The sequence below is a fragment of the Stylophora pistillata genome, chromosome 3, assembly GCF_964205215.1.
Source record: "Stylophora pistillata chromosome 3, jaStyPist1.2, whole genome shotgun sequence".
Lineage (NCBI taxonomy): Eukaryota > Metazoa > Cnidaria > Anthozoa > Scleractinia > Pocilloporidae > Stylophora > Stylophora pistillata.
Window position 1 is genome coordinate 10,305,394 of NC_142521.1, and position 24,886 is coordinate 10,330,279.

Consider the following 24,886-nt stretch of genomic DNA (forward strand, 5'->3'; position numbering starts at 1 on the left):
TAGATCACAAGAATATCGAATTGTTGTAACAGCTTTGAGTTGTATCTCGCTTGATAAAACATGAAAATTTTTCTTTATCAGAAGGAAGGAGGAGAAGCATGATGATTGGAAGTTACTTGACTCTAATTGAACACAAATGCTTGTATTAATTATCTCCCAATTTGCAATTGACAGTCATTATGTGTGTAAAGCAGCCTTTAAACTGTTTTATGGAAAATGGTTTAGAAACATCACTCTCTAAAGCATGCCACAATTTCATAGTATTTCGTAAATTGGTTTACCTTTTCTCAAGAAAAATTTTTTCTTCTATAACAGGACCCAGAACACAATTGCTTTACTAAATGTACTTTGTTGGATTTTTCAAATAAGTTCTCCAATTCATTTTAAACTATTTCATTTCAATCTTAAAGGAAAAGTATGTTCTAGAATCCATGTAGTTTTCATCTCCATCATCTTACCCTCCGGGGTACACACAGTCAAACCTTGATTATCTGGATCCGTGGATACTAGGTTGAATAATCCAGATAATCAAGAGTCCAGCCAATCAAAAATATTCGAATATCAATGAGCCAGAAATAAGACTGAATATGTACCATTTTATCACTATTATGCAAGAATTACAGGGTGTTCTCAAATAATTGTGCATCACTGCCAAAGTTAGACAAACGTATTTACACCGAAGCTGCATTGATAGAACAGCATTAACACTGATTCAGCACGTCTGCTTGGTTTGATGGGAGAAAGTTGTTACAGATCTTGAATGTGACTAGTTAACATTCATGAAAAAATGGGACCAAAGAAGCCAGTCCAGACAATCGAGGTCAGGACAATCAAGGTTTGGCTGTATTCCGTTTTCATATTTCTGTCCATTTTAAAGGTGGAGATAAAAATTATACTGTCTGGTTTCTAAAGTGTACTTTCTTAAAAGTGTCTTCTGAAAATCACAATTATCAATAAATAGCTCTTCCACATGGATGAAAGACATAAAACCTGTATATAAATTATAATCGAGTGCTTTGGTCAATATATCAAACATCTGCACTGTAATTTGCTGCACCTTGCTCAGAGTAAAAACCCTGTTCATTAAAATAATCTTTTGCGTATTAATACCCAAGTATTCAATCCAAACCCAACCTTACAAATTTTCTGTACATGGAAATGTCTAAAAACAACATTAAAAATAGGCAAGTCCATCTTTCACAATATTTCTCTTGTTAAGTTTATCTTGAAGCCCTGACTTCAAGAACTCAACCCCAGTTCTCTAGCCCACTTCCAAACGATGTAATGTGGACCATTTACCCAATGAGTTTTCCTGCACACAATAAATGCAATATCACTCAATATAATTAAACAAACAGTAACATTAAGGTAATAAGGAGACAAAATGTACCATTATTTCTCTATCCTCCCAGTTACTTCAATCAATCAATCAATCAATCCATTAGTGTCATGACATTGGAGAAGGTCACCCTTACATCGAAGCCAGAGGCTTACGTATAAAATGCATGACAATTACTAGAGTAGTACAAATTAAAGAAATAAAGTGAAAAAATAATCAATATAAAACTATGATGAATTAGGAATGAACTCATGAGAAACACATGAGAAAGTAGATTTAAACATATTCTAAAAAATTAATATATACCAGCTATTATCTATCAATATTAACTATGATGGGCTTAATCCAACTGTTTGTCCAAAACACATTTCAATCATGAATGAAAATAGGTTTGAGACTGAGTGCACTGTGTCTCATATGCAACGTAATTGTGACGAGTACTGACAATTAACCATAATCTTGATGTATATTTAGCAGAGCCAGTTTTTCAAAGGGTGCTAAAGCTATCCAACAAGAAAAGTGTCAACAAAACATACTGCACTATTCAGCAGAGCAAGATTTATCCAGCATACAGGATTATTCACTCTTGAAACAATATGGTATAGATATTTCTATGTATACATATGTGTGTATGTTCAGATTGTATGATTTGCTCTGGTCTTATTCATCAATTGAAATGTCCCTTGCTGGAACATATTAAGTTTTCTGTGTCAACACCCAGTAAGAATTTGAATATGTGTAGACTTCAGGTCTGTGTCCCCATTGTTCTCTGCCATGAAAAGATGTGTACTTCAGATTACACTGGACCTTAACATCTTCCATGTAGGTACCCAAGTACAACCACTTGAAATGGACTGTCCAAGCACTTGCTTTGCAAGGAGCTCATCAGTTTGCTTACCCATTTCCAACCAACAAATGAAACTAAATCCAGTTAGATGTCAAACTGAAGACTTGACAGAAGAAACAGTAACAGGAATAGCCTTGAGCTCAGTTCTCATACAAACAAATTCGCCTATCACAGCCATCAAGGCCATGCATGTTAAGTTCAAGAACCACCAGCTAGCTGATGTTGGAAAACCTTCATAAATAGAGCAGTTGACCAAGTGTATAAGATGTGCAGTAGCAGCAAAATCCAGACACTAGAGATATAAAAAGATCAAGTAGGACAAATATGTGTCAAGCAGGAAATCTAACAGATTTTTCAATTTACCAGCCACAATCTAAAGGAAAATGTCAATCAAGAAGATTGATCTCTCATTTTAAATGCAAGTCTTTCAGACAGAAAACTGTTGCACAAATATGTTATTTTAGTGTGGCAATCAAACAGTGAAGATGTAAGCTTAAAGTGCTTATGACACCAATGGTATTTTAACTTAAATAAAAACTACAAGTCTTAAAAAGCAATAAGAAAAAATTTCATCCGCAAATAATAAAAATTGAAGAGTTTATAGCTCTCTGAATGACAGTTTTCTTAGTAAAAAGTGGTATCAAATCGCGCGGCCAAAACAGGCCTCATGACATCATCTTGTGTACCACAGCTTACTGGAATTCAAAGCATCATGGCGGAAAACACAACACAGAGTAAGAGAACGAAGGTAAAAGGAGGAAGATATTGTGAGTTGTTTTCTCTGGTCGTAACTATGCTGCAATGAGTGGCTTAAAAACTCCTGGGTACACAAGATGAAGTCATACCGACAAAGAAACTCGATCCCAGTCTCCGACCACTATTTGATCGAAAGAAGGCCAACTTTGAGCTACAATTTTAGGGGTAAAAACATTTTAGACAGACTTTGTTTTCGGTAGATGTATAATAGAGATACTATATTTTTATTTGGAGTGAAAATCATGTTGATGTCATAGGCACTTTAAGTTTACATTTAAGCTGAATCTCCAGGTCCAAGTACTATTCATTTTGTACATCCATGCAGTTGACACTTTGTGGCTAACAAATATTTGGCTGTTCTTGAGTAAGCCCACCAATGACAAATTTTGGCGATATTTTTGGTGGAGCCAAACATCTTTGGACAGTGTGCCTGAGCTCATAGCCTAACTTTATTTCTAACCCTGGAGAATTTAGAAGTATTGCTAAACTAGTCATTTAAAATGGTTTCAATAATCCACAAACACTACTTATTAGACACAGCAATACCACCACATATTTTGTGACTTGAAACTGGTATCAACAAAATCATCTTGGAAACATCCTTATGTGTAACTGGAACTAACAAATGAGTTCAGTGACCCACAATTCTATTATGGCAATCCAATCAGTGATCAAATAATTGTCTTTTGGTGAAATTTGTGAACAAAACAATTTTTTTGTAGTTAAAAACAAATGCTTACAGCCGTCTACTCCAGGGATTCAAAGGAACAGTAAAAAAAAACAAATGTCTTTTTATAAACTTCTACTAATTCGGTGCTTTCAATAAGATTTGAAATAGGTGGCTACCTTGGTACAACAAGCGCCGGATAGTGACTTGATTGCAACTTAGCGTGGTGACTGCAACTTGAGTGCAGTGAAATATACCCGGCGACTCACAACAGAATATCCACTGGAGCTCCGGCAGGTGCCGGGTCTTATTGAAAGCACTGCTAATAACACAATTGCCTTAAAGCTGTTGAAATATCTGAATTTGAAGATAAAAATTCACTTACTTGCTTTGCTCTCCTAACAATTGCCCACAATCCACCAGCCCTATTTAAAAATATACCTGGTGGTTGAGATTTATCCTTGGTTCAAATATTATTCCCCTTTTCTTTTGAACTCATCACTGTACGTAACCATACCCAACGCAAAGGGAAATAACAATAAACCCATCATAGACCAGGGTATCTAGTTTTTCATACCACAGACGTTTCATACTAAGTTGATTTGTACGAAACATCTATGAGTACGAAACGACTGATAAGCTATACAAGTAAAGCTGCTGAGTATTCCGACACAGCCTAAATAGAGAGGCAGTAGAATGATGGTGCAGTGAATTGACATTCTTTTCAAACGAAACCAAAGTAAAATTAGCTATTAGAATCCCTTGACAGGCATGTTTTGTCTATAAACTGTTTATAGATAGCGAGCAATAACTCAGAAGTCGACGGGTGAAAGAATAATTAATAATGACCGCCGTTCTGATTGCGCCTTAATTGAGAAACAAATCAAAATTTATTCGTCTACTAAAGTATACTATTTTTAATTTGTTAACAATAAACGGTTATAAAGGTTAAAGCTAAGGTCGGCCATCTAGGAAAACTGTTCACTGACCCAGTTAGCGTGTTCAGACAAAAAGCCACCATCGTTATCTTCCCCCTAGATGAGGTATATTGAATATCCTGTGGGAAATAAGTATTTTTGATTAAAAATATGCTGCTGAAGGACACAAATGATCAAGAGGGGAACAAGGTATCTTACCTCTTCACTAAAAAACTGGTCCAGTGACCGCGAATTTCCCGTCGAAAAGTCCACGAATGCAACCCAGAAAGCTAAGAATACATAATACACGCTTTGGACAGCGACAATTTGCGAAATGATAAGGCACGGATCCCAAACATAACTCCTAAAGCCGGCAGCCATGTTTGGTGAAGACAGATGATGACGTCATTTAGGTAAAGGGCGACACAATTTTATCTTTCTACCACCCCCTAAGAAGTGAGATCTAATGGATAAAACCCAGTGTTGTAACTGATTTCTTCTGCTTGCTTCAAGGTATAGAGGTGATGAAGTATGTTGCAAACTGGTAGTGTAGATTGTCCAGTTTGTGGGCGCTCGTTTGCGGCTTCGTATGTGAACGAGCACGTAAATAAGTGTCTGAACAGTCAAGATGCTGGATTGCAAAGCAATGGAGGCAGTGGTCAACATGAAAAGGACGTCTCGGGAATCAGTTTTCTCAAAGGGAAAACTAAATCTTCGGATAGCTCAACAATGAAAGAGGGTACAAAAAATGAAAACGCCTCCAACAGCTGGTTTAGTAATACTAGTCCTCCGACAAACGCTTTGAAAAGGAACTCTTCCAGTTTGGCGGGAAAATCAAGTACAGATTCCCCTTTGAAGAGGTTAAAGTTGCACAAAAATGGTCAAGAATCGCAAAATAGAGGACACTCCTCTTCAGTAACAAAGGAGCCCCTTTCTCTCCAACACTCAGATTCACCAACTCTTGACAAAAAGAAAGGCATAGGAAACAAAAAAGAGGAAAAATCGAGAAGCAGTCAATTTACTCCATTAACTGAGAGAATGCGGCCCAAAACATTGGCAGACTATGTCGGCCAGTCCCAGGTTCTTGGAGACAACAGTCTATTGAGGACTTTACTGGAGGCTGATGAAATTCCATCCATGATCTTTTGGGGACCCCCTGGCTGTGGAAAGGTATTTCAAGAAAAACCGCACACTGAAAATGTGCTGGAAGTGCGCTGGGTGGGGGGGGGGGGGGGCAGATGGGACAGAGATGGAACCCTCTCTACAATGACAGAGAAGGAATGATGGGGGTAAGGAGGGGTTTACACTCTAAAGTAAAGATGGTACCTTCTCCTGGTCTTCCATTTCATCGCTGTTGAATACACTCCTATGTATTTTGTATCCTAATCTTGTTACATTACATTTTCAAATGAGAACCCAAACCAGACCTTGTGTATCAAGATTAGATCTTTGACTGGCTTATCCCATGAGTAAACTTGTGGAAAAAAGGGAGAAAGCTATCCACCCTCTCTGATAATCTTAAAGGGGATCACTTATACCAAGATTAAAATCGCTGATCTACTTATCCTTCCCACCAAGTGATGGAAAAGTTGTGAAAAATCCTTACATCATCAATCTTAAATTATCAAACTAGTAATATCAAAGCTGAATGCTGCACAATCTATCAGTATGAGCTCATTAACCTCATAAAAATGTAATTCTCTTAAGGTGCAAATTAATGGGTTCAATCATATTGTTCATTTAATCCCAAGTGCAGAATCTGAACGGTTCTCCTTATCACGGTGTGGTTAATAATAATAATGATATTGATAATAATAATAATAATAATAACAGTTCATTAACAGCATTTCCATGGGTAAAATGGCTCAACATCTATTCTACAAAAATAAAATTGGGTATAAATCAGCATTACTTACAATAATATATACATGCATATCTCTACAAAATATCTACTGCAGCTTTCAAAATTTTATAAGTTTCTTTTGGAAAGGTATTAAAGTCCGGGCAGGATTTCACTGCAGCTAGGAGGGAGTTAAAACGCTTTATGGGGTTGCCTCAAAGTCTTCAATAAAACTAGAAGCTGTGAGATGTTTTAAAAGGTTTAGAGAGTTCCCCCTTCTCTCCCTCCCTCCCTGGGGTTGGTGCTTTGGTGGATTTCTTGTAGCATTTTCTATATACTTCCTTGATGGGATACCCCCTATCAATCCTCAGCATTCCAAATCTGTCTCATTACACTTTCATCTTATCCCATTAGATCCCTTTCATCTTATCCCATTAGATCCCTTTCATCTTATCCCATTAGATCCCTTTCATCTTATCCCATTAGATCCCTTTCATCGTATCCCATTAGATCCCTTTCATTCCTAACAGTGCTGTTTGGGCCTGTTCTGATATTTTCAGACCACCTTGGCTCACATTATAGCCAATTCTGCCAGAATCAATGGCAAGGCAAGATTTGTGCAATTGTCTGCTACCACCAGTGGTATAAATGACGTCAAGGAAGTTGTTAAAGTGGCTAGGAATGAACAGCAAATGTTCAAGCGCAAGACAATCTTGTTTGTGGATGAGATACACAGATTCAATAAGCTGCAGCAAGTATGTATGTATATATATCTTATTAACCAAGCACAAGGGCCGTACTGGGAGAATATTGGCCCAAGGTCTTGACAGTACGGACCGAGCGCAGCGAGGTCTTTACAAAAAAGATCAAGGGCCGATATTCTTCCAGTACGGTCCCGAGCAGGCTTGGTTAATAAGAGATTATACGACTGAAGTTCAAAGGGACGCAAGTGCGGTATCATTCCGGACCATTCGGGACAGTGCCCGGTCCAATACTGAGAGAATATTGACCAGCAATAGAGCATTTTGATTGGTTGATTTTAGTTATAGGCCCTATGACTGCCCGAGTCGTGTAATAATACAACATATTTGGATGTTATTTGAAACAATCGATCCTCAGAATTATCCTCATTATCCCTTTGATCTCTAAGAGTAACTAGCATCTTATTTATCTCTATAACATCACCCCTGAATCTAAAATTTATGTCACTAGAATAAAGGAAACTATGGCCAACTAAAGATTGAAGCTCTTGACTGTTAAACAAATTCTCCTTGTCGGCACCCTAGGAAACAGAGAATGGTATGGAGAATATGCTTATTGATGTTAGGGTGTAAAGGGTTAACTGTGATAGAAAAAGGAAATCCATCACCAGTATTCACTGTTATGCCAGTAAGGTTCGGAATTTTTTTTCAAACTTTGGCTCATGTTCTTCTGATATCACAAGAAAATTCATGATATTTTACCAAAAATGTTATTGTGCAAGAAACATTGTCCAGTACTGAACATAACTCATGCATCTTGGTTTTTGAAACCCCCTACATTTAAAAAGGTTCATGAAATATACCTCTATCATGTCTGTGAAGATTTACTGTAGCCCGACAAGAAAGGAAGCAGAGAAAAGTGTATATTTTAAGGGGGGTGGGAATCATTACCTGCTTAGCTGGAAAATGAGGTCCTTGCAAGCAAGATTAATTTAAATGGTTTTATCATTGCTTGAAAGTGACATTCATTTGCTTCTAAAAAGACAGCCCCAGAGTACACCTTACAGAACTACAGAACTACAGAGTCTAATTTTTCAAATGTTTCAGCTAGAGGATGTACAAACCCCCCCCCCTCACAAAAAGAAGGTCCTCAGGCCCATTTCAATGTGCCGCAACAGATACAATGTTTTAGGCCACTCACCTCAAACTTTAAGTCTCTAAGTGCAGGTATCTTTTTTTAAGAGAGGTGAAGAGGTCTTGAGCCAACACTTTTTTTGGGAAGGCAGGAAGCATCAAAAAAAAAAAATGAAACTGGAGAGGGAGGGAGGGGGAGGGGGAACATTAAGATCCTCCATGGTAAGGTAAAGACATTACCAGATACTGGTGCTCAAGAGTTAAATGAAATCCAATAATGCATTAAGTGATATTCAATGGATACACCTTTTTATTTTGAAGGACACATTTCTTCCACATGTTGAAAATGGTACCATTACATTGATCGGAGCAACTACAGAGAATCCTTCATTCCAGCTTAACAATGCACTTCTTAGTCGCTGTAGAGTTATTGTCCTCGAGAAGCTTACTGTAGATCATGTGGAACAAATATTAAGAAATGCTGTGAACTCTCTTGGAATGCTAGTTGGTTCAAGGGACTCACCTGAAACAAACAAGAGACATGTCTCATCAGAGTGAGTCATTTCATTACCTACAAATATGTACAAATTTAGCAATCTGCTGCTTCCTTAGAAAGGAGGTACAATCATTAGGTATTTCTCTGAATGGATAAAACACAAACTATTCAAATAAGTGCCTCACACACATCACAGAATGTATCTTTAAGAATTTACTTTGTTCTTTTTTATTTTTCTTCAACTTGTGAATCATAATGCCATTATTTTCTTTTTTTTTCTTTTCTTTTTCTTTTTTTTTTTTTTTTTTTTTTTGCTGATAGTGGTGATTTGGTTGTGGTTATTGAAGAAAAAGCTATCACAACTCTAGCCAACTTGTGTGATGGCGATGCAAGGATTGCCCTCAATGGTCTTCAACTTGCAATTCAGTCACAAGTGGCGGCAGTAAAACAAAAACCAAAGAGACAAGACACAAAAGAACTAAAGAGCTCTCCATTATTGCAACAAAACAGTTCACCCAACAGAGATGCTGATTCCCAAGGAGACTATGAAGAACAAGTTGTTTATATTAATGTATCTCACATCAAAGAAGGTCTTCAAAAGACTCATTTGCTCTATGATAGGAATGGTGAAGAACATTATAACATCATTTCAGCCCTACACAAATCAATAAGGGGGAGTGATGAAAATGCAGCTTTGTACTGGCTGGCCAGAATGCTTGTTGGAGGAGAAGACCCTCTCTATGTTGCCCGCAGATTGGTGAGATTTGCCAGTGAAGATGTTGGTGAGTGGTTTATTTTTTAATGTACCACAAGATTGAGGATTTGTTTGTGGTTTAATTTTAGTAATGCCTCTTCAATTTAAAAAGTAGAAATGATGTGAATGATCATTTAATACCCTTCTCACAAGGAGGAAGTATATTTGATTGAACAAAACAACACCTCTGCACTGAGGTTCTAACATGGGTAAGCGAGGTTACCAGTATTCCTTCCTGTAAATTAAAGCATAGTTATCAATAATTCACCTTTCACAATACTCCTGACAATCAAAATGCTCAATTTCTATATCATATTTTTAACCCTCATCTGTAGGTCTAGCAGATCCACAGGCCTTGAACCAAGCTGTGGCTGCTTATCAAGCCTGCCATTTTATAGGAATGCCAGAGTGTGATGTAAGTTTTGTGTACAGAAACATTGAATGGTATTATTTTAACTGAGTGACAAAAAGTAATCAGGAGCTACATTGGTCTCACGTGATTGTGTTCTCTGAGTGGTTTAGAATATCTGCCTCACAATCAGATGCAAAACTAAATTCAATCTGAGTATGTAAGCAGCCTCTCATTGTCAGCACTTCAGCACAATACTTTCTTTGCCTGCTGGAAGTATGAGGCCTCAAGCAATGCAAGGAGTCTCGCACTGACATTAGTGTCAGAGAAGGACGGATAAGGGCAATAAACCATACGCCCCATCTTCCGCATCTTCTATGTGATGGTCAGCAGGGGATGTTAAAGAACCCATGCACTTCTCACATAGAGTAGGAAACATAGTTCCAAGTGTTGTGGTTTGGCCTTATTGTTTAAACAGGCCCCCATTTAAACCAGCTCCAAGCTGAACCAGTCTAAATTTTTTAAATTCATACATACATACATACATACATGGTGAAAGGTCTTGAAGCAGCAGTAGACTGCCAGTAACTGGCTTTCATTGAAACCCCAACTCATTATCTTCTTCATGATTTATGATTTGATTTTGATGTTATTTTATATCCTTACACAGGTTATATTGGCTCAAGCTGTTGTTTACCTTTCAAGAGCTCCAAAATCCATCGAAATATATAATGCATACAATGAGGCCAAGAAGTATGTGTGCGGTTGGGAGGGTCCTCAGCCAACAGTGCCCTTGCACATCAGAAATGCTCCAACTAAACTGATGAAAAGTTTGGGTTACAGTGCAGGATACAAGTATAATCCTGCATTTAATGGACCTGTTGATCAGATTTATTTACCTCCTGAAGTACAAGGTGTTGATTTCTTTACATGGAGCAAAAACAATTCTGGGGGAAATGATGTTTAATTAAGAAATGCATTGTTCCACATCCCAACATTGCATTTTTTTTTTCTCAAGGATAAAGTTACTGGTTATTTTGAGTAATTTAATGTTGTGTTTGTAAATAGAGTAAGAAAGATATTAAGAGTCTCTCACAAGGAATCAAATTTCAGACATTTAGACTTCTGATTTTCACCACTGTACTGCAAAGAATTTGTTTGTAAGTTGGGACATTTATTATAATTGTGTGAAAAGCATTCTGCAAACTGCCAGTTTTAGGAATGTCAAAAGCTAAGCACTGTGTGCCTGAAAAGAATAGGAAATATGGTGAGATTTTGAGCTTGGCTGTTGAATGAAAAAAAATTGTTCAACATCTAAATTTATTTAGTTGGTAAAATCTGTACAGTTATTTGTTCTGTTGTAAGTATAGTGTGAGACAGAAAAAATGTAAGTAGCCTTCAACAAAACAGACTCTATGTGTTTGGTGTTGGGACTGTCAATACATGAGCTTACAACAGTACACTTCATGACCACGAGCTGTTTAATACATTCTGAGAATATGCTACTACATTCGCATGTGCGAAGTTCCCATATTTCATAGGGTGGTAAACAAAGTCATGTAGGAAAGACAAGATGTACAATGGTAACATCTTCGTGTAACACAGGATATAATTTGAATATATCAAAGTTGAAATGGTAAATTGGCCACTGTTACGATTTTAAAAGGTGACGTTTCGAGTGTTTAGCCCTTCGTCAGAGCGAATAGAGGAATTGTGAGTTGTGTGTGCTTTTAAAGGCAGAAAAAGGAGCTACGTGATTGGTGGGAACATGGCAACGAGAAAAACACGAATAAATTAGTGGAATAATTAACAATTATTCCACAAGCGCGCGTTGGATATGAGATGATAGATAGCCAACGAGGCTCGTAGCGCCGAGTTGGCTATAATCATCTCATATCCAACAAGCGCGAGTGGAATAATTGTTTTATTTAAAAAAAGCTCCCCCAAGATATTAGACAAATCTTCTCTACTTTATTTTGTTAGAAGAAACCGGATGTTACAATGTACAGATATTAGATTATGGTATATACCATGTACCATATACCATATACCATAATGGCTAAGCCAATAAAAAGTCTTGAATTGCATTATCCAATGATCCAGTTTTTAATAACACAGGATATGACATTTGGATATGGCCATCAGAGTGCTCTACCACTGAGCTACAGAAAACTTGTTCACACATAAGCTTACTAAGAGGCCCTTCTTGCCAATGGGTTCTGTGTGGGTCATCTGAAGGAAGTTAAGTTGCATTTATTTAAGAACTTTTGTGGTTGAATAATGAAAATGAGGACATCACAAAATATCATGTGTTAACATGTTTTTTTTTTCTCAGTAAAGCTCGTGACATCGGGGTAAAATTGGGACTGTAGGTGGGATACCAATTAATAGTAATGAAATGAACAAGTGAAAAATCTTAGGAAATGAAGTAATAATTAAAGAAATGATGATAAATGTAGTTTTCATAAATGTACTCGTTTCCATGCTATCATGGTCATAACCAGCTTTATTACTTAAAGTTATTTACATGTTTGATATACACGTAAATGGGAGTACCACAGGAGTCAGTACTAGGGCCACACCTTTTTGCCCTATACACCAATGACATGCCTTCTTTGATTAAGAGAGGTACAGTCTACACGTATGCAGACGACACAACCCTTTATGTCATCGGTAAATCTGTTGATGAAGTTACAGCAAATCTTAACCTTGCCTTGTCTGGGCTGTGTGCCTGGTGTATTGTCAATAGTCCATTTTACAGTTGTGTGCTTGGTTGCCAAGCCTTTGAATGGGAGTGAGGCTAGGGTTGACCTTGTTATGATACAAACCTTGCTGCCTTTCAAATGTAAATCACTTTGTTATCATGCTAACTAGATACAGGTCTCTATCACAACAAGGTCACCTTCAGCCTCACTCTGAATCAAAGGCTTGGCAACTAAGTACACAACTGTAAAATGGGTATGTACTTCATGGCTTAATGCCATATAGACGACATATAGCGCTAGTTCCGCATAGACGACATATAGTGCTAGTTCCGCATAGACGACATCCATTCCCAGCCATCCTTTACCCTCCCTAGCCATCCTATACCATTCCTAGCCTTCCTTTACCATCCTTAGCTATCCCTAGCCATCCTTCACCATCCTTAGCTATCCCTGGCCATCCTTTACCATCCTTAGCTATCCCTAGCCATCCATAGCCATCCCCATCCATCCTTTACCAAAAATATATGGCATTCAGCCATGAAGTACATATCGTAAAATGGCCTATTCCTTTACTCCTCATCCAACCAAATGGGAAGCGATGCTCTTTTACAGAGGATCTTTACAAGACTTCTGGGAGTCATAATGGATAACATGTGAAGGTGTAGTCTGATCGTCCGGGTGAGTGTAGTCCTGAGAAGGACTGTTGTCGGTGGCAGTGACTGACGTTTCGACAACCTGTGCGGAAGTCATCATCAGAGTCAAGTGAATGATTGTTGTCAGTAGAATGTTTTTATTCCAGTTCGTGTGAAATGATCGGTTGGTTTTGCCGTGATGTTATTGGCTGTAAGACTCAAGTGACGTAAGTCGGTCGTGATTGGTCTGTTTCGGTCTGTCGGTAAAGTTAGGTTGTTCTTTTTCGGTCGTTTGTGATGTTTATGTCGTGAATGAGTCGTTTGTATGGGGCGGGTAGTTGTTGACATCTGTTTAGGGGAGTCTGTTCTAAGTTAGTAAACCAGCTTTCCAGAGTCAGTCGTTGAAAATAGTCAGTGCTGTAGGTTAGGCATTGCGCAGAGTCCCAGTCAATGTTGTGGTTGGTAAGTCGATGGTGTTCAGCAATGTGATTGCTGACATCACCTTTCCTCGTCGCCCGTCTGTGTTCAGTCAGTCTTGTTGTGAGGTTTCTGCCAGTCTCACCGATGTAGGAGGCTTGGCAGTCGGAACAATTGATCTTATAAATCGTTCCCTGTCTGTTCCTCGGTTCGTCTTTGTCTTTAACGTTGGTTAGTAACTGACGTAGTGTGGTGATGGGTTTGTCGGCGACGCGGATATTGAAGGGTAGTAAGATGCGCGAGATGTTTTCAGACATGCCTTTTATGTACGGTATGGTTGCTGTAGTCGTAGGGGTTGCGGTGTCGTTTGTTTCGGTAGTGGTAGTGGGTCGGTGAGTGTTTCGTCGGATGAAGTCATTGTTGTAGTTGTTCTTCGTAAAAATACGGTGGAGGTATTTGTTCTCGTCGGAGAAGCTGTCTGTCGAGTCACATACTAGTTGTGCGCGTCGTGTTAGAGTTCTGATAGTTGTGGCTTTGTGTGATGTAGGGTTGTAGGATGACTCGTCTAGTAATCTGTCGGTGTGTGTCGGTTTCCTGTAAACTGTCGTTCGTAATGAGTTGTCGTTGTGGCTTACCAGGCAGTCCACGACGAAATTGACGCATTCCACAACCACCTTAACGAACAAAACACTGACATACAGTTTACCAGAGAAGTCGAAGAAAATGGCAAACTTCCTTTTCTAGACTGCCTGGTAAGCCACAACGACAACTCATTACGAACGACAGTTTACAGGAAACCGACACACACCGACAGATTACTAGACGAGTCATCCTACAACCCTACATCACACAAAGCCACAACTATCAGAACTCTAACACGACGCGCACAACTAGTATGTGACTCGACAGACAGCTTCTCCGACGAGAACAAATACCTCCACCGTATTTTTACGAAGAACAACTACAACAATGACTTCATCCGACGAAACACTCACCGACCCACTACCACTACCGAAACAAACGACACCGCAACCCCTACGACTACAGCAACCATACCGTACATAAAAGGCATGTCTGAAAACATCTCGCGCATCTTACTACCCTCAGTTCAATATCCGCGTCGCCGACAAACCCATCACCACACTACGTCAGTTACTAACCAACGTTAAAGACAAAGACGAACCGAGGAACAGACAGGGAACGATTTATAAGATCAATTGTTCCGACTGCCAAGCCTCCTACATCGGTGAGACTGGCAGAAACCTCACAACAAGACTGACTGAACACAGACGGGCGACGAGGAAAGGTGATGTCAGCAATCACATTGCTGAACACCATCGACTTACCAACCACAACATTGACTGGGACTCTGCGCAATGCCTAACCTACAGCACTGACTATTTTCAACGACTGACTCTGGAAAGCTGGTTTACTAACTTAGAACAGACTCCCCTAAACAGATGTCAACAACTACCCGCCCCATACAAACGACTCATTCACGACATAAACATCACAAACGACCGAAAAAGAACAACCTAACTTTACCGACAGACCGAAACAGACCAATCACGACCGACTTACGTCACTTGAGTCTTACAGCCAATAACATCACGGCAAAACCAACCGATCATTTCACACGAACTGGAATAAAAACATTCTACTGACAACAATCATTCACTTGACTCTGATGATGACTTCTGCACAGGTTGTCGAAACGTCAGTCACTGCCACCGACAACAGTCCTTCTCAGGACTACACTCACCCGGACGATCAGACTACACCTTCACATGTTACCCCCGGGTTCAAACCATTTACCGCAATGGATAACATGCTAAACTGGACATCGCATCTAGCCAGTGTAAAGGAAGGATTTCTCAACGAGTTGAACTTACTCAAAAGAAGCTACTTTTTACCAACAAATTCACTTGCTGATCTTGTTTTCCTTTTAAAATGCCATTGAAGAAGGATATGCACAGTTATTGTTGTTGTTGCCGTAGTAGCCTGTCTTAGATTTTTCAAATGCATGAACGGTAAAGTCATTAATTGGAGACTACTACGTTAAAGCGATTTCTTCTACACAAGTTTCAATCCTGGATCCAAATCGCTTTGAGAAAAGTACTAGTTTTTTTAAATGTTTTCATTTGAAACCAGGGAAGTGTATTAAAGAGGCTCCTTACTGTGATGAAGAAATAAGCTTTCTTCTCTTGGAACAGATAAGCTGTGGTTTGTTTTGATAAATGATTTAAATGTTATTCTCTTTTCATTTGTTTATGGTTACTGGTGTGATAATTACGGTGGCCAAGTAGTACAGTGACTTACAAGGAAAAAAAAACAATTTCTTTCCAAAAAAAACACATGAAATATCTGGCTTTGATTGATCATTTCACCATTGTTAATTGAAAGAAAAAGGTTCAGAAACCGAGGTGAGTTTCGTCTCTTCTTGATATTAAATGCCAAATTGATGAATTGATAAAGGGAGGATTATTGCGATGGGAAAAAGGAAACTTAAATAGAGAAACAAACAAACGAATGAAAAAACAAAGAAATGCGCAGACACTATTTGCTCTAACCTAAAGAATTTTATTGATTACATAACACTGTTATAACTATTTCCTTAATGATTGACAGGTCACAAAGTGACCATGTCATGTTCTGCCTTCGTGTATAATGTAGATATTAATGAGTTATTTGAACTAAGAAATCTCAAAACACATTGCAAGAGCGCCTAATGCATAGATTACCTGTACGTAAAGTTATCTCATGGAAATGCCACCTCGACAAGTTGATGATAGCTTTGTTATCGTCACGTGTCAAGAAACATCTATATCAATCATCTATATCAATGACCTCCCAAATGCATCTGATATAGTAAAAACTCTTTTATTTACTGATCATGATACTAGTCTTTTTCACTCTCATAAAGATCCCAACCAGACCATATCTGTCATGAATTGTTAAATAAGGAAGATAATGTGCTGGCTTGATGCTAATAAACTATCACTTAACATTGCAAAAACTAATTACATTCTTTTTTGTCCAAAACCGAAACTTATTGTTGTTAATGATAACATCACTCGTGACAATATCAGCATCAAACAGGTTGAGGTAACAATGTTTCTTGGAGTTCTTGTTGATCAACATCTCTCGTGGAAGCAACATATATCCCACATTACTAAAAAGATATCAAAAACTATTGGAATAATAAGCAAATCTCGTTTCTTTCTTTCTTCAAAATCTTTACTAACCTTATACCACACTTGTAATATCGTATGGTCCTCAACTTATCCTTGTAATTTACACAGGATTTTCCTCCTGCAGAAATGTGTAGTCAGAATTATAAGTGGAACCGAATACCTAGCTCGTACTGCGCCCCTATTCTAAAATCTTAATATCCTTGATATTTATAACATTAATCAGGGCCGTAGCTAGCAATTGCCTCGTCTTGATTTTGGCCTTTTCCTTTTTTTTTTTTTTTGCACCAGTATCGCTCGGCAATAAAAAAGTGAACTTCCACACTCGCCCAAGATTGACTTTTCTAAAGAAAAGTGCCACGGAAAATGCTTGAAAGAGCATTTCTGAGCCTCTAGATTTCAAAATTTTCTGGGGGAGGCATGCCAGACCCGAAACTTGTCTCGTCTTGTTCTGAAGTCTGGCGACGGCCCTGTTAATGCTTTCCTTGTTGCTTGTTTTATGTATTCCTTTCATAATAACCTCCTTCCCAATGCTTTTGATACTCTTTTTTCAACTCATCATCAAATTCGTAGGTTTGATACACGGAATAATAGAAACTACTGCACACACTATTGCAGAACTAAATATAAAGAAATAATTTGGATATATCAACAAAGTTGAAATGGTAAATTGGCCACCGTAATGATTACAAAAGCTGACGTTTCGAGCGTTAGCCCTTCGTCGGAGCGAAACTTGTCTCGTTTCGAAACTGTTCGCTCCGACGAAGGGCTAACGCTCGAAACGTCAGCTTTTGTAATCATTACGGTGGCCAATTTACCATTTCAACTTTGTTGATATATCCAAATTATTTCGTTACTCCCACCGACGCAGCCCCAAACAGTTTCTTTCGAAACTATCAGCCTTTATTCATAAATATAAAGAAGTTTACGATCATGCACCAAGGTCCAAAGGTTTGGAATTCCTTACCTCGTGATCTTATCCTATCCTACAAATTCTCCACCTTTAAGAATTCGCTTAAAAAAATTCCTCATTGACAGAAAACTAGATTAAACTCGCCCGCCCGTGATTAGCAAATCTATCGCACGAGGAACCCAGGTTTGATAAGCTACTAGCTTCTGCTAGGTTTCTCCGCCACACTTTTTTTATAAATGGTCATAAATAGTAATTCTATATAGATTAAGTACAGTTTTTTGCATAATGATATTATTATCGTTATTATTTTTGATATTGTTGTAACAACTTTAAGTTACTTTTTGTATGTGTGTATGTAAGTGGCAAAAAAAAAGCCTGTTCAGTGATGTCAAAATTTAATGGGATCTCATTGATATTCGTATAATACATATATCTTATTAGACGTTTTGTTGTGTAGTATCGCTCAGTATTTTTACGAGTTGTGCCGTATTTTGACGAGCCCGTAGGGCGAGTCAAAATACAAATAACGAGTAAAAATACTCAGCGATACTACACAACAAAACTTCTAATAAGTTATTTATTATCCAACACGCCAAACTGTTATTTCAGTGCGGGCGAATTTCGCGGATATTTATTTACGGGGAGTGCGTGACAGAAGTATGCGAAGCGGAACGGAATTGACGCGTTGTTGTGTCGCTGTTTCTATTTTCTTCATTAAATGAAGAAAGTTTCTGGTCGTCAAGCTGTTTTTCTTCGTTCGATTCATCTAATGAGCTTGGACCTATATTTGCCAGCCATTCTGACTCTTCGTCGTCGGAAATATGATTCAAATTGTCCGCCACTTTTTTTTTCTTTTTTTCGTACCTACAATCCAATTCTTCGCTTGCGCGATGCGAGAAAACCTGTTTAACCGGTACTACAATAGACGAGTACAAATACCGCGTGATATTTGTACTCGTCTATGGCGTTATTTGTACTCGTCTAGATGTAGTTGGATAATAAAATATTCTACGCATTTTTGAACCATGCACAGATAACAAAAAGGAAAATGAAACATGCATGCGATCATGACAACGATCATGCGACCTTTGTTTTCGACCCGCGACTTGTCTTACTGAACAATAAAAAAAAAAAAAAACATGCTTTTGGTCGTAGCAAACTTCTGTACATGTGTTCGCCTCAGAACTTATCCCATAACTCAACAACCAGCTTTCTCATCCAATAAATCATAGAGAAGATGGAAAGGAAATGCTAAAAGTCCTTCGAACAAATAAATTTCCACGGTGCTCACCACTCCCTCAAGGCTTTGTGACTGTCAGAATTAAGTCCACCAATTTATTGTTGGACATGTTAGATTCCTTGAACACCACCTTTTTTAAAAAAAAAAAAAAAAACTTTTAAAACTCTCATCAAACGAACTGAATTTATGACGTATACTGGGTAACATTAAAACGTAGATAAATTTCAAAGAGGCCTCTAGTTAGTTAGTTAGTTAAGCCCCTGGCTCCAGGTTGGAGCATGGGCCATCGACAAACTGCCGCCACTGACGCCTCTTTTCTGCCAGCTGTTGCAGCTCCTTCCAGTTCTTCCCGAGGACCTTCATCTCTTTTTCCGTATCCCTCCTCCAGGTATTCGTGGGGCGGCCCCTCTTTCGTAGGCTAGTCAGCCGCCGAGGGTCCTTCTGGCTTTGCCTCTGCCGCGTCATTCTCCCGGAAGGGCTTTCTCCTGCCAAGATGTCTGTAAACGTGTTTCTGTTTGTCGATGTTTCTGTAATCGTAGCATATCCACTTGGCAGGTGATTGGCCTACCAAGCTTCACCAGAGCCCTGTTAGCCGGCATTACCCGTTTCCACCTCCCACGACGAGGACGTAGGGTTGGACTTGTAGGAGGCAAAGAGGCTTCTACCATACGTTTTTGATCGGAGCACGATTCATGAAACTTAAAGGACTACTCATATAAATAGCAGTCTTCGATTATAATTGTTCTCCTTATTTTACTTTCAAGTGATTCTGCGGTCAACAGAAAGTGATTAAGTACTCTGGATAGCATTGATTGCCGTAGAAGATCACAAAGAGTGTTGGACTATGTATCTGATCTACAACGCTATCATAAATTACCGCTGGACAGCTAGGGTCGACCTTTGAATGGGGACAGAAAAGGCCTTGCCTCCCTATTGTGTATTCACCTACCAAGACTCTAGTAGTGAGGTACATGTAGCGGTATCCACTCCAATCTGGTGGCAAATAGTTTGACCGGGCTGTGTATAAGGCATCTTTAGCGAAGTACACACCCATTCCTAAGAAAGTTTCTGAAAGACATCGATCCTGCAACAGTCTAAGAATAGCAATAGAGATATTCGAGATTATCTCAGGTACATTCATTTCAGTCTAGATGTGAAGTTTTCAGTAATAATTCATTTAGTTTCCTCCAAAACTATTGCTGAATCACCGAAAGTCGCGGCCGTGCTGAAAACATATGCGGTAGCTAATATACCCTCTGATACCCTTATGTATATTTCCTTGTTGGGAAAATTTACGTAGCTCTCCTAGAGCTTCGCTGAAGCAAATTTTTGTCACTACAGTTATTTGCTTGTCGTTTGCGCCTTTCAATTCGAACCCCCTTTGGATGTAAGAAAAACATTACTGAATATAAGATATATCTGTCAGCTCAAGAGCACCTTATGCCAGGCGAGATCGTAACTGTTTTGTAAAGACATATATATTCTTAAAGAAACGAAGGAGTGCTTTGACATTATCTACTGATAGGAAAGTGTAGGGCCTGTATAATAAGAAATTCTTCTAATGATTGGCTGTTTAACTGGATGCAGAATTTTATTACCCGTTATACCTAATGATTTTTTAGTTGTTGGGAGAGTCGTAAAAATAAAAGAATCTTACCATTTTGGCCACAGAAACTTGTGCTGAAATTCCCTGTATTAATCAGTTGGCAATTTTTTCCTGGTGTTCCAAAGCAGAAGATAGGTTGTGTAAGATACTTTTCCAGCGAGTCTAATGACTGGTTGAATTTTTAAGCATGCGCATGAAGCGTTACAGGTTGCGCAGACATGCGGTGCTTGTTCATCGTGGAAATCATTCACTTGGATGAGAATTTTGCCTTTAGAGACTTGTTTTTTCGCCATTCCACCTTTCTGATTTTCTGTGCCTTTTAATAACGGGTTAAATCAATTTCTTTTTTTGCCTGCCGTCCGTAATCAAAATATGGAAACATTTGCTCATGTCATATACATGCAGTTTTATCAACAAGTTATCTCTCACGGGGAGAATAACGCCTGTTTTGGCTCATACATGGTGGTGTTTACGAAGGAAGTGGCAATGGAAAAAATTGTGATTTGTTTGCTGTGCCAAGGCTCGACAAAGATTACTTAAGTGAGGGCGTTGAAAATATAATATTTGATACCGTCCAACATGATCGGCTCATTAACAAGTTTTACTTGTAACGGAAGTCTTTACTGTTATCATTGGATTGGGGATCTCCATTATACAAGTCTTTAGTACCTTTGCTAGTACCTATTACTACAAATGCTACTTTAATTTCCCAAACAGCTGTAATTGCTGACACAAGCGTTTTCAATGCAACCCACTAGTTTATCTGATTACTTTTTTTATAGCTCAGTGGTAGTAGTAGTAAAATTTTATTTATGCAAGGTATCAATTCATATTACATGCTCTTCCATCGAGCCGTGTTCTAAATATAAATTAATTAATTAACCAATAATATATCTAACTAAATTAATTATCTCTACAAACGGGTTTTAAAACGACTATAAAAACGATTTCATGACTTATAGCTACTTATCAATATTAATCAAATACATTGGAACGAAGAGTTGGCTGTAGCCTAACGCTCAAGGGCAGGCTGTTCCATAGAACAGAACCACGATATTGGAAACTTCGCTTACCTGCTTCAGTAGTCGGTCTAGAAACGAAAAGGTTGTATTTTGACCTTCTTAGATTATGCGAGTGAACACTGGATATAGATTTTAAAGGATTGTTTAAACGAGTCGGAGCAGGGTTATGGACGGAGAGCCTTAAAAAAAATGACTGCTAGTTGCTTAGAACGCCTCCGTTATGCAGCATGGCAGATTCTTTGCTATTCTTGTGAGAGAAGAGTCGTTTCCTTTTAATAATAATTATGTTATAACAACTACTCTCAGGAACTGTCAATGAAGTTTCAGCTACTCTAGGAGTTCCTCTCACGGTTTCTAAAGGATATCGCACGACGCTAAAAAGGTCGATCATTCTTCCTCGAAATCTAAAACTGAGAATCAAATATACTCGTGTTTTTAAATCGAATAAGATAAAACACCTTACTTTCTTGTCTATGTCAATATGTTGGTCTTGAGTTCCTGACGAGAAGTGATATTTGATGATGGTTGTGCCAGGTCCTACACAGTGCGAAAAATATATGTTTAGAAGTGTTAAGTCCGGTGTTTCTAACACTCACTGAGAAATCAGCAAACACACGCAGTACCAAACAAATCCTTAAAAGATACAAAATGTATGGTTAACCATGTATATTCAGAACAGGAGTTAAAGGGAAGTCAAGAAACACTTTGGAGAGAGAGGTAACATTAGTATAACTCTTCTCCACCCTTTTCTCTTATAAACATGCAAATTGTTCCGAAGGGTGAAACATACAAAAAATTAACATCACAGACAATTTGAACGCTCTATGTGCCTCTCTCACAGTATTTCTCTTTTCAGTATTTCCCCGTGAATAACAGAAAGCATGTTTTCTACGAGTCACCCATTAAAGACAATTCAATTTTCAAGACTCCATTAACTTGTAATTTGTTTAGCAACAAAATGAAAAAATTAAGGCTATCTATCAAGACTGTTTTTCAGGTTAGCTTTTTCTGTTTCATTCATTATTATTTTCATCATTACTTCCTTATTTTTCTTTTTCGGTTTTCATATCAAGTAAGCTTTATGGGATGGTAAATCGAATTGAACTTTAGAGATTAATTTTCGAACTCTTCGAACTAATCATTGTACAATGCCTCAAAAAGTTTATTTTTCTCTAAGTAATGTATTAATTTTATCCTCTTTTTTTATCATTTAGGTTTCGCATGCTCTTATGATGATGGAGAACATAATGGAGAAACTTCGATGCCAGGAACACCGCAATAAAGATTGACACGAGACTCCACTATTATTTTTACAATGTTCCTGTTTTTCTCTAGGTTTCGTATAAGGTAAGGGCCCATCCGCGCCTGCAGACAAAACTAACATTGTCCAGACAAAATCAAACGACAAATTTTGTCTCCTCTCTTGCATCCGCAATAAAAGTTTCGAAGCTGTCAAAACTGTCAAAACTGTCAAATTCGGTCAAAAGCCAAAAAGGACCTTGTGCCACCTCTACTGCTTCATTGTTGGACTGGTAAAGTGGCAACTGGATAATCACTCTCCGTTGTAACTTGCCCCGGCTGCATGCAAATTGTTCCCTTGGTTGTCCTAAGGTAGAACATTCCAGCGCCAAACGTGCTCATAAGAGGGCGGCTTTAATTTTCGTATGGATTTAAACCCCAGTTATCAGGATTCTTCTTAATTTGTCTAAATTTATAAAATCCGCGAGTTTCGCAACGAAAGACAACTACTTCAATCTCAGTTCAATTACCACACTAGTGCCGTGTTAGCGTTTACGACAAATTCCGGATCGACAAGTTTATCGCGGTTTTGTTTATTTAGGGCCTCTCCGCACTATAGCGACAAAGTTGTTTCTTAAGACAAATTTTCTGTCATCACCAACTGAACACTTTACAAATGCGAGTGGTTTGTCGTGACTTGACAAATTTTGGCCGAAGCGGACAAATTCAAACGCACCGCCGGAAAAATCGACTAAATAAAACATAATTATGTTTCGTTTAGACCAAGTTCTACAGTGCTTTGGCCCTTTTACACTTGCCACTTAGGTTTCGAATGTTTGCATGATGATGTGGGACAAAATGGATTTACCTTCGTAGCCAGGAACACTGCAAAAGTGATCAACATGAAACACATCCCTCCCACATCCTTCCAGAAATGCCACATTAGGTGGCAATAGGTAAGATGTGGCAAGATAGCCGATTTGTACAAAAGTAACTTGGCATTTACTGGGATAAGATTCTTGAGCCTACTTAATATTCCGATCATCCCATCAACTTTCTTACACACACTACGTATATGATCTCTAAAATTTAGGTTTTCATCTAGGTTTACACCCAGGATCTTGATGGATTGTGACTGTTGCACTTTTTCACCACCTATATCCAGATCAACGTTCCTTTCTCCTTTTGGATTTCCCAAAACCATAGCCTGATATTTATTGCAATTAACTTTTAAAAGATTGTCTTGATACCATTTGGTCATCCTCTCACCATCGTCCACCAGAATCTTCTCCACAATTTTTGTAGTTTCATTTGCTACAAAGACCTGATGGTCCAAACGTGTTTCCCTGTGGACATCCCCTCTTCACCATAACCCAGCCACTTGTTACAGAACTTATCCTTACTCTATTCTCTCTTCCCTGAAAATATGATCGTATGAGTTGTATGGCTTTATCAGAAAACTTGTAGGCCTGCAGCTTATTTATGAGCAACTGAGGGCTAAGAGAGTCAAAAGCCTTGCTCATATCCGACGACAATATACCGAAAATTTTCTTACTGTCTAGTTCCGCTCTCCATGTTTCGGTCATCCTTATCAGCGTAGTCTCCCAGCTATTCTTTGCACGATAGGCAGTGATAGCATCACTGAGTCTGTCATCCATAAACTTACTGACTTGTTGGCCCAGCAATACTTTATAGACTTAATTCACACATGGCAGCACCGTAATAGGTCTATAGTTAATATCCCTTTGTTTATCTTCCTTCTTATATACCGGTATCCATTCTCTAGTTCTTCAGGCAGCGTGTGGCCAAGTATAGTGTGCGATCATTAGCCCAGTATAGTGTGCCATCATTGGCCAAGTATAGTGTGTCATTATTTGCCCAGCATAGGGAACTATTATTGTCCCAGTATAGTAGGCCATTATAGGCCAAATATAGTTTTACATTATTGTTTAAGTATAGTGTGCTATTATTGGCCTAGTACATTGTGCCATCAGTGACCAACCATTGTGTGCCATTATTGGCCAAGTCGTTTGCTATCATTGGCCTAGTATAGTGTGCCATTATTGGCCAAGTATAGTGTGCTATTAGTGGTCCAGTATGGTCAACCATTATTGGCCAAGT

At 38.5% G+C, this 24,886-nt stretch overlaps 2 protein-coding genes across 2 annotated transcripts; one reads left to right on the plus strand and one right to left on the minus strand.

Annotated features, from left to right (window-relative positions):
• Nucleotides 1-576: 576 nt before the first annotated feature.
• Nucleotides 577-5,044, minus strand: LOC111321048 (protein SYS1 homolog). The gene is made up of 4 exons (XM_022923820.2): nt 4,746-5,044; nt 4,599-4,666; nt 3,995-4,034; nt 577-2,478 (listed from the first exon to the last, which is right to left on the minus strand). Exons 1-4 carry the CDS (start codon nt 4,905-4,907, stop codon nt 2,278-2,280), a joined length of 471 nt encoding a protein of 156 aa, XP_022779555.1. The 5' UTR covers nt 4,908-5,044; the 3' UTR covers nt 577-2,277.
• A 13-nt stretch (nt 5,045-5,057) lies between these two features.
• LOC111321047 (ATPase WRNIP1) lies at nt 5,058-12,258 on the plus strand. The gene is made up of 6 exons (XM_022923819.2): nt 5,058-5,696; nt 6,927-7,121; nt 8,523-8,755; nt 9,019-9,479; nt 9,787-9,866; nt 10,471-12,258. The coding sequence occupies exons 1-6, from the start codon at nt 5,058-5,060 to the stop codon at nt 10,765-10,767; spliced, it is 1,905 nt and encodes a 634-aa protein (XP_022779554.1). The 3' UTR covers nt 10,768-12,258.
• Nucleotides 12,259-24,886: the final 12,628 nt, after the last annotated feature.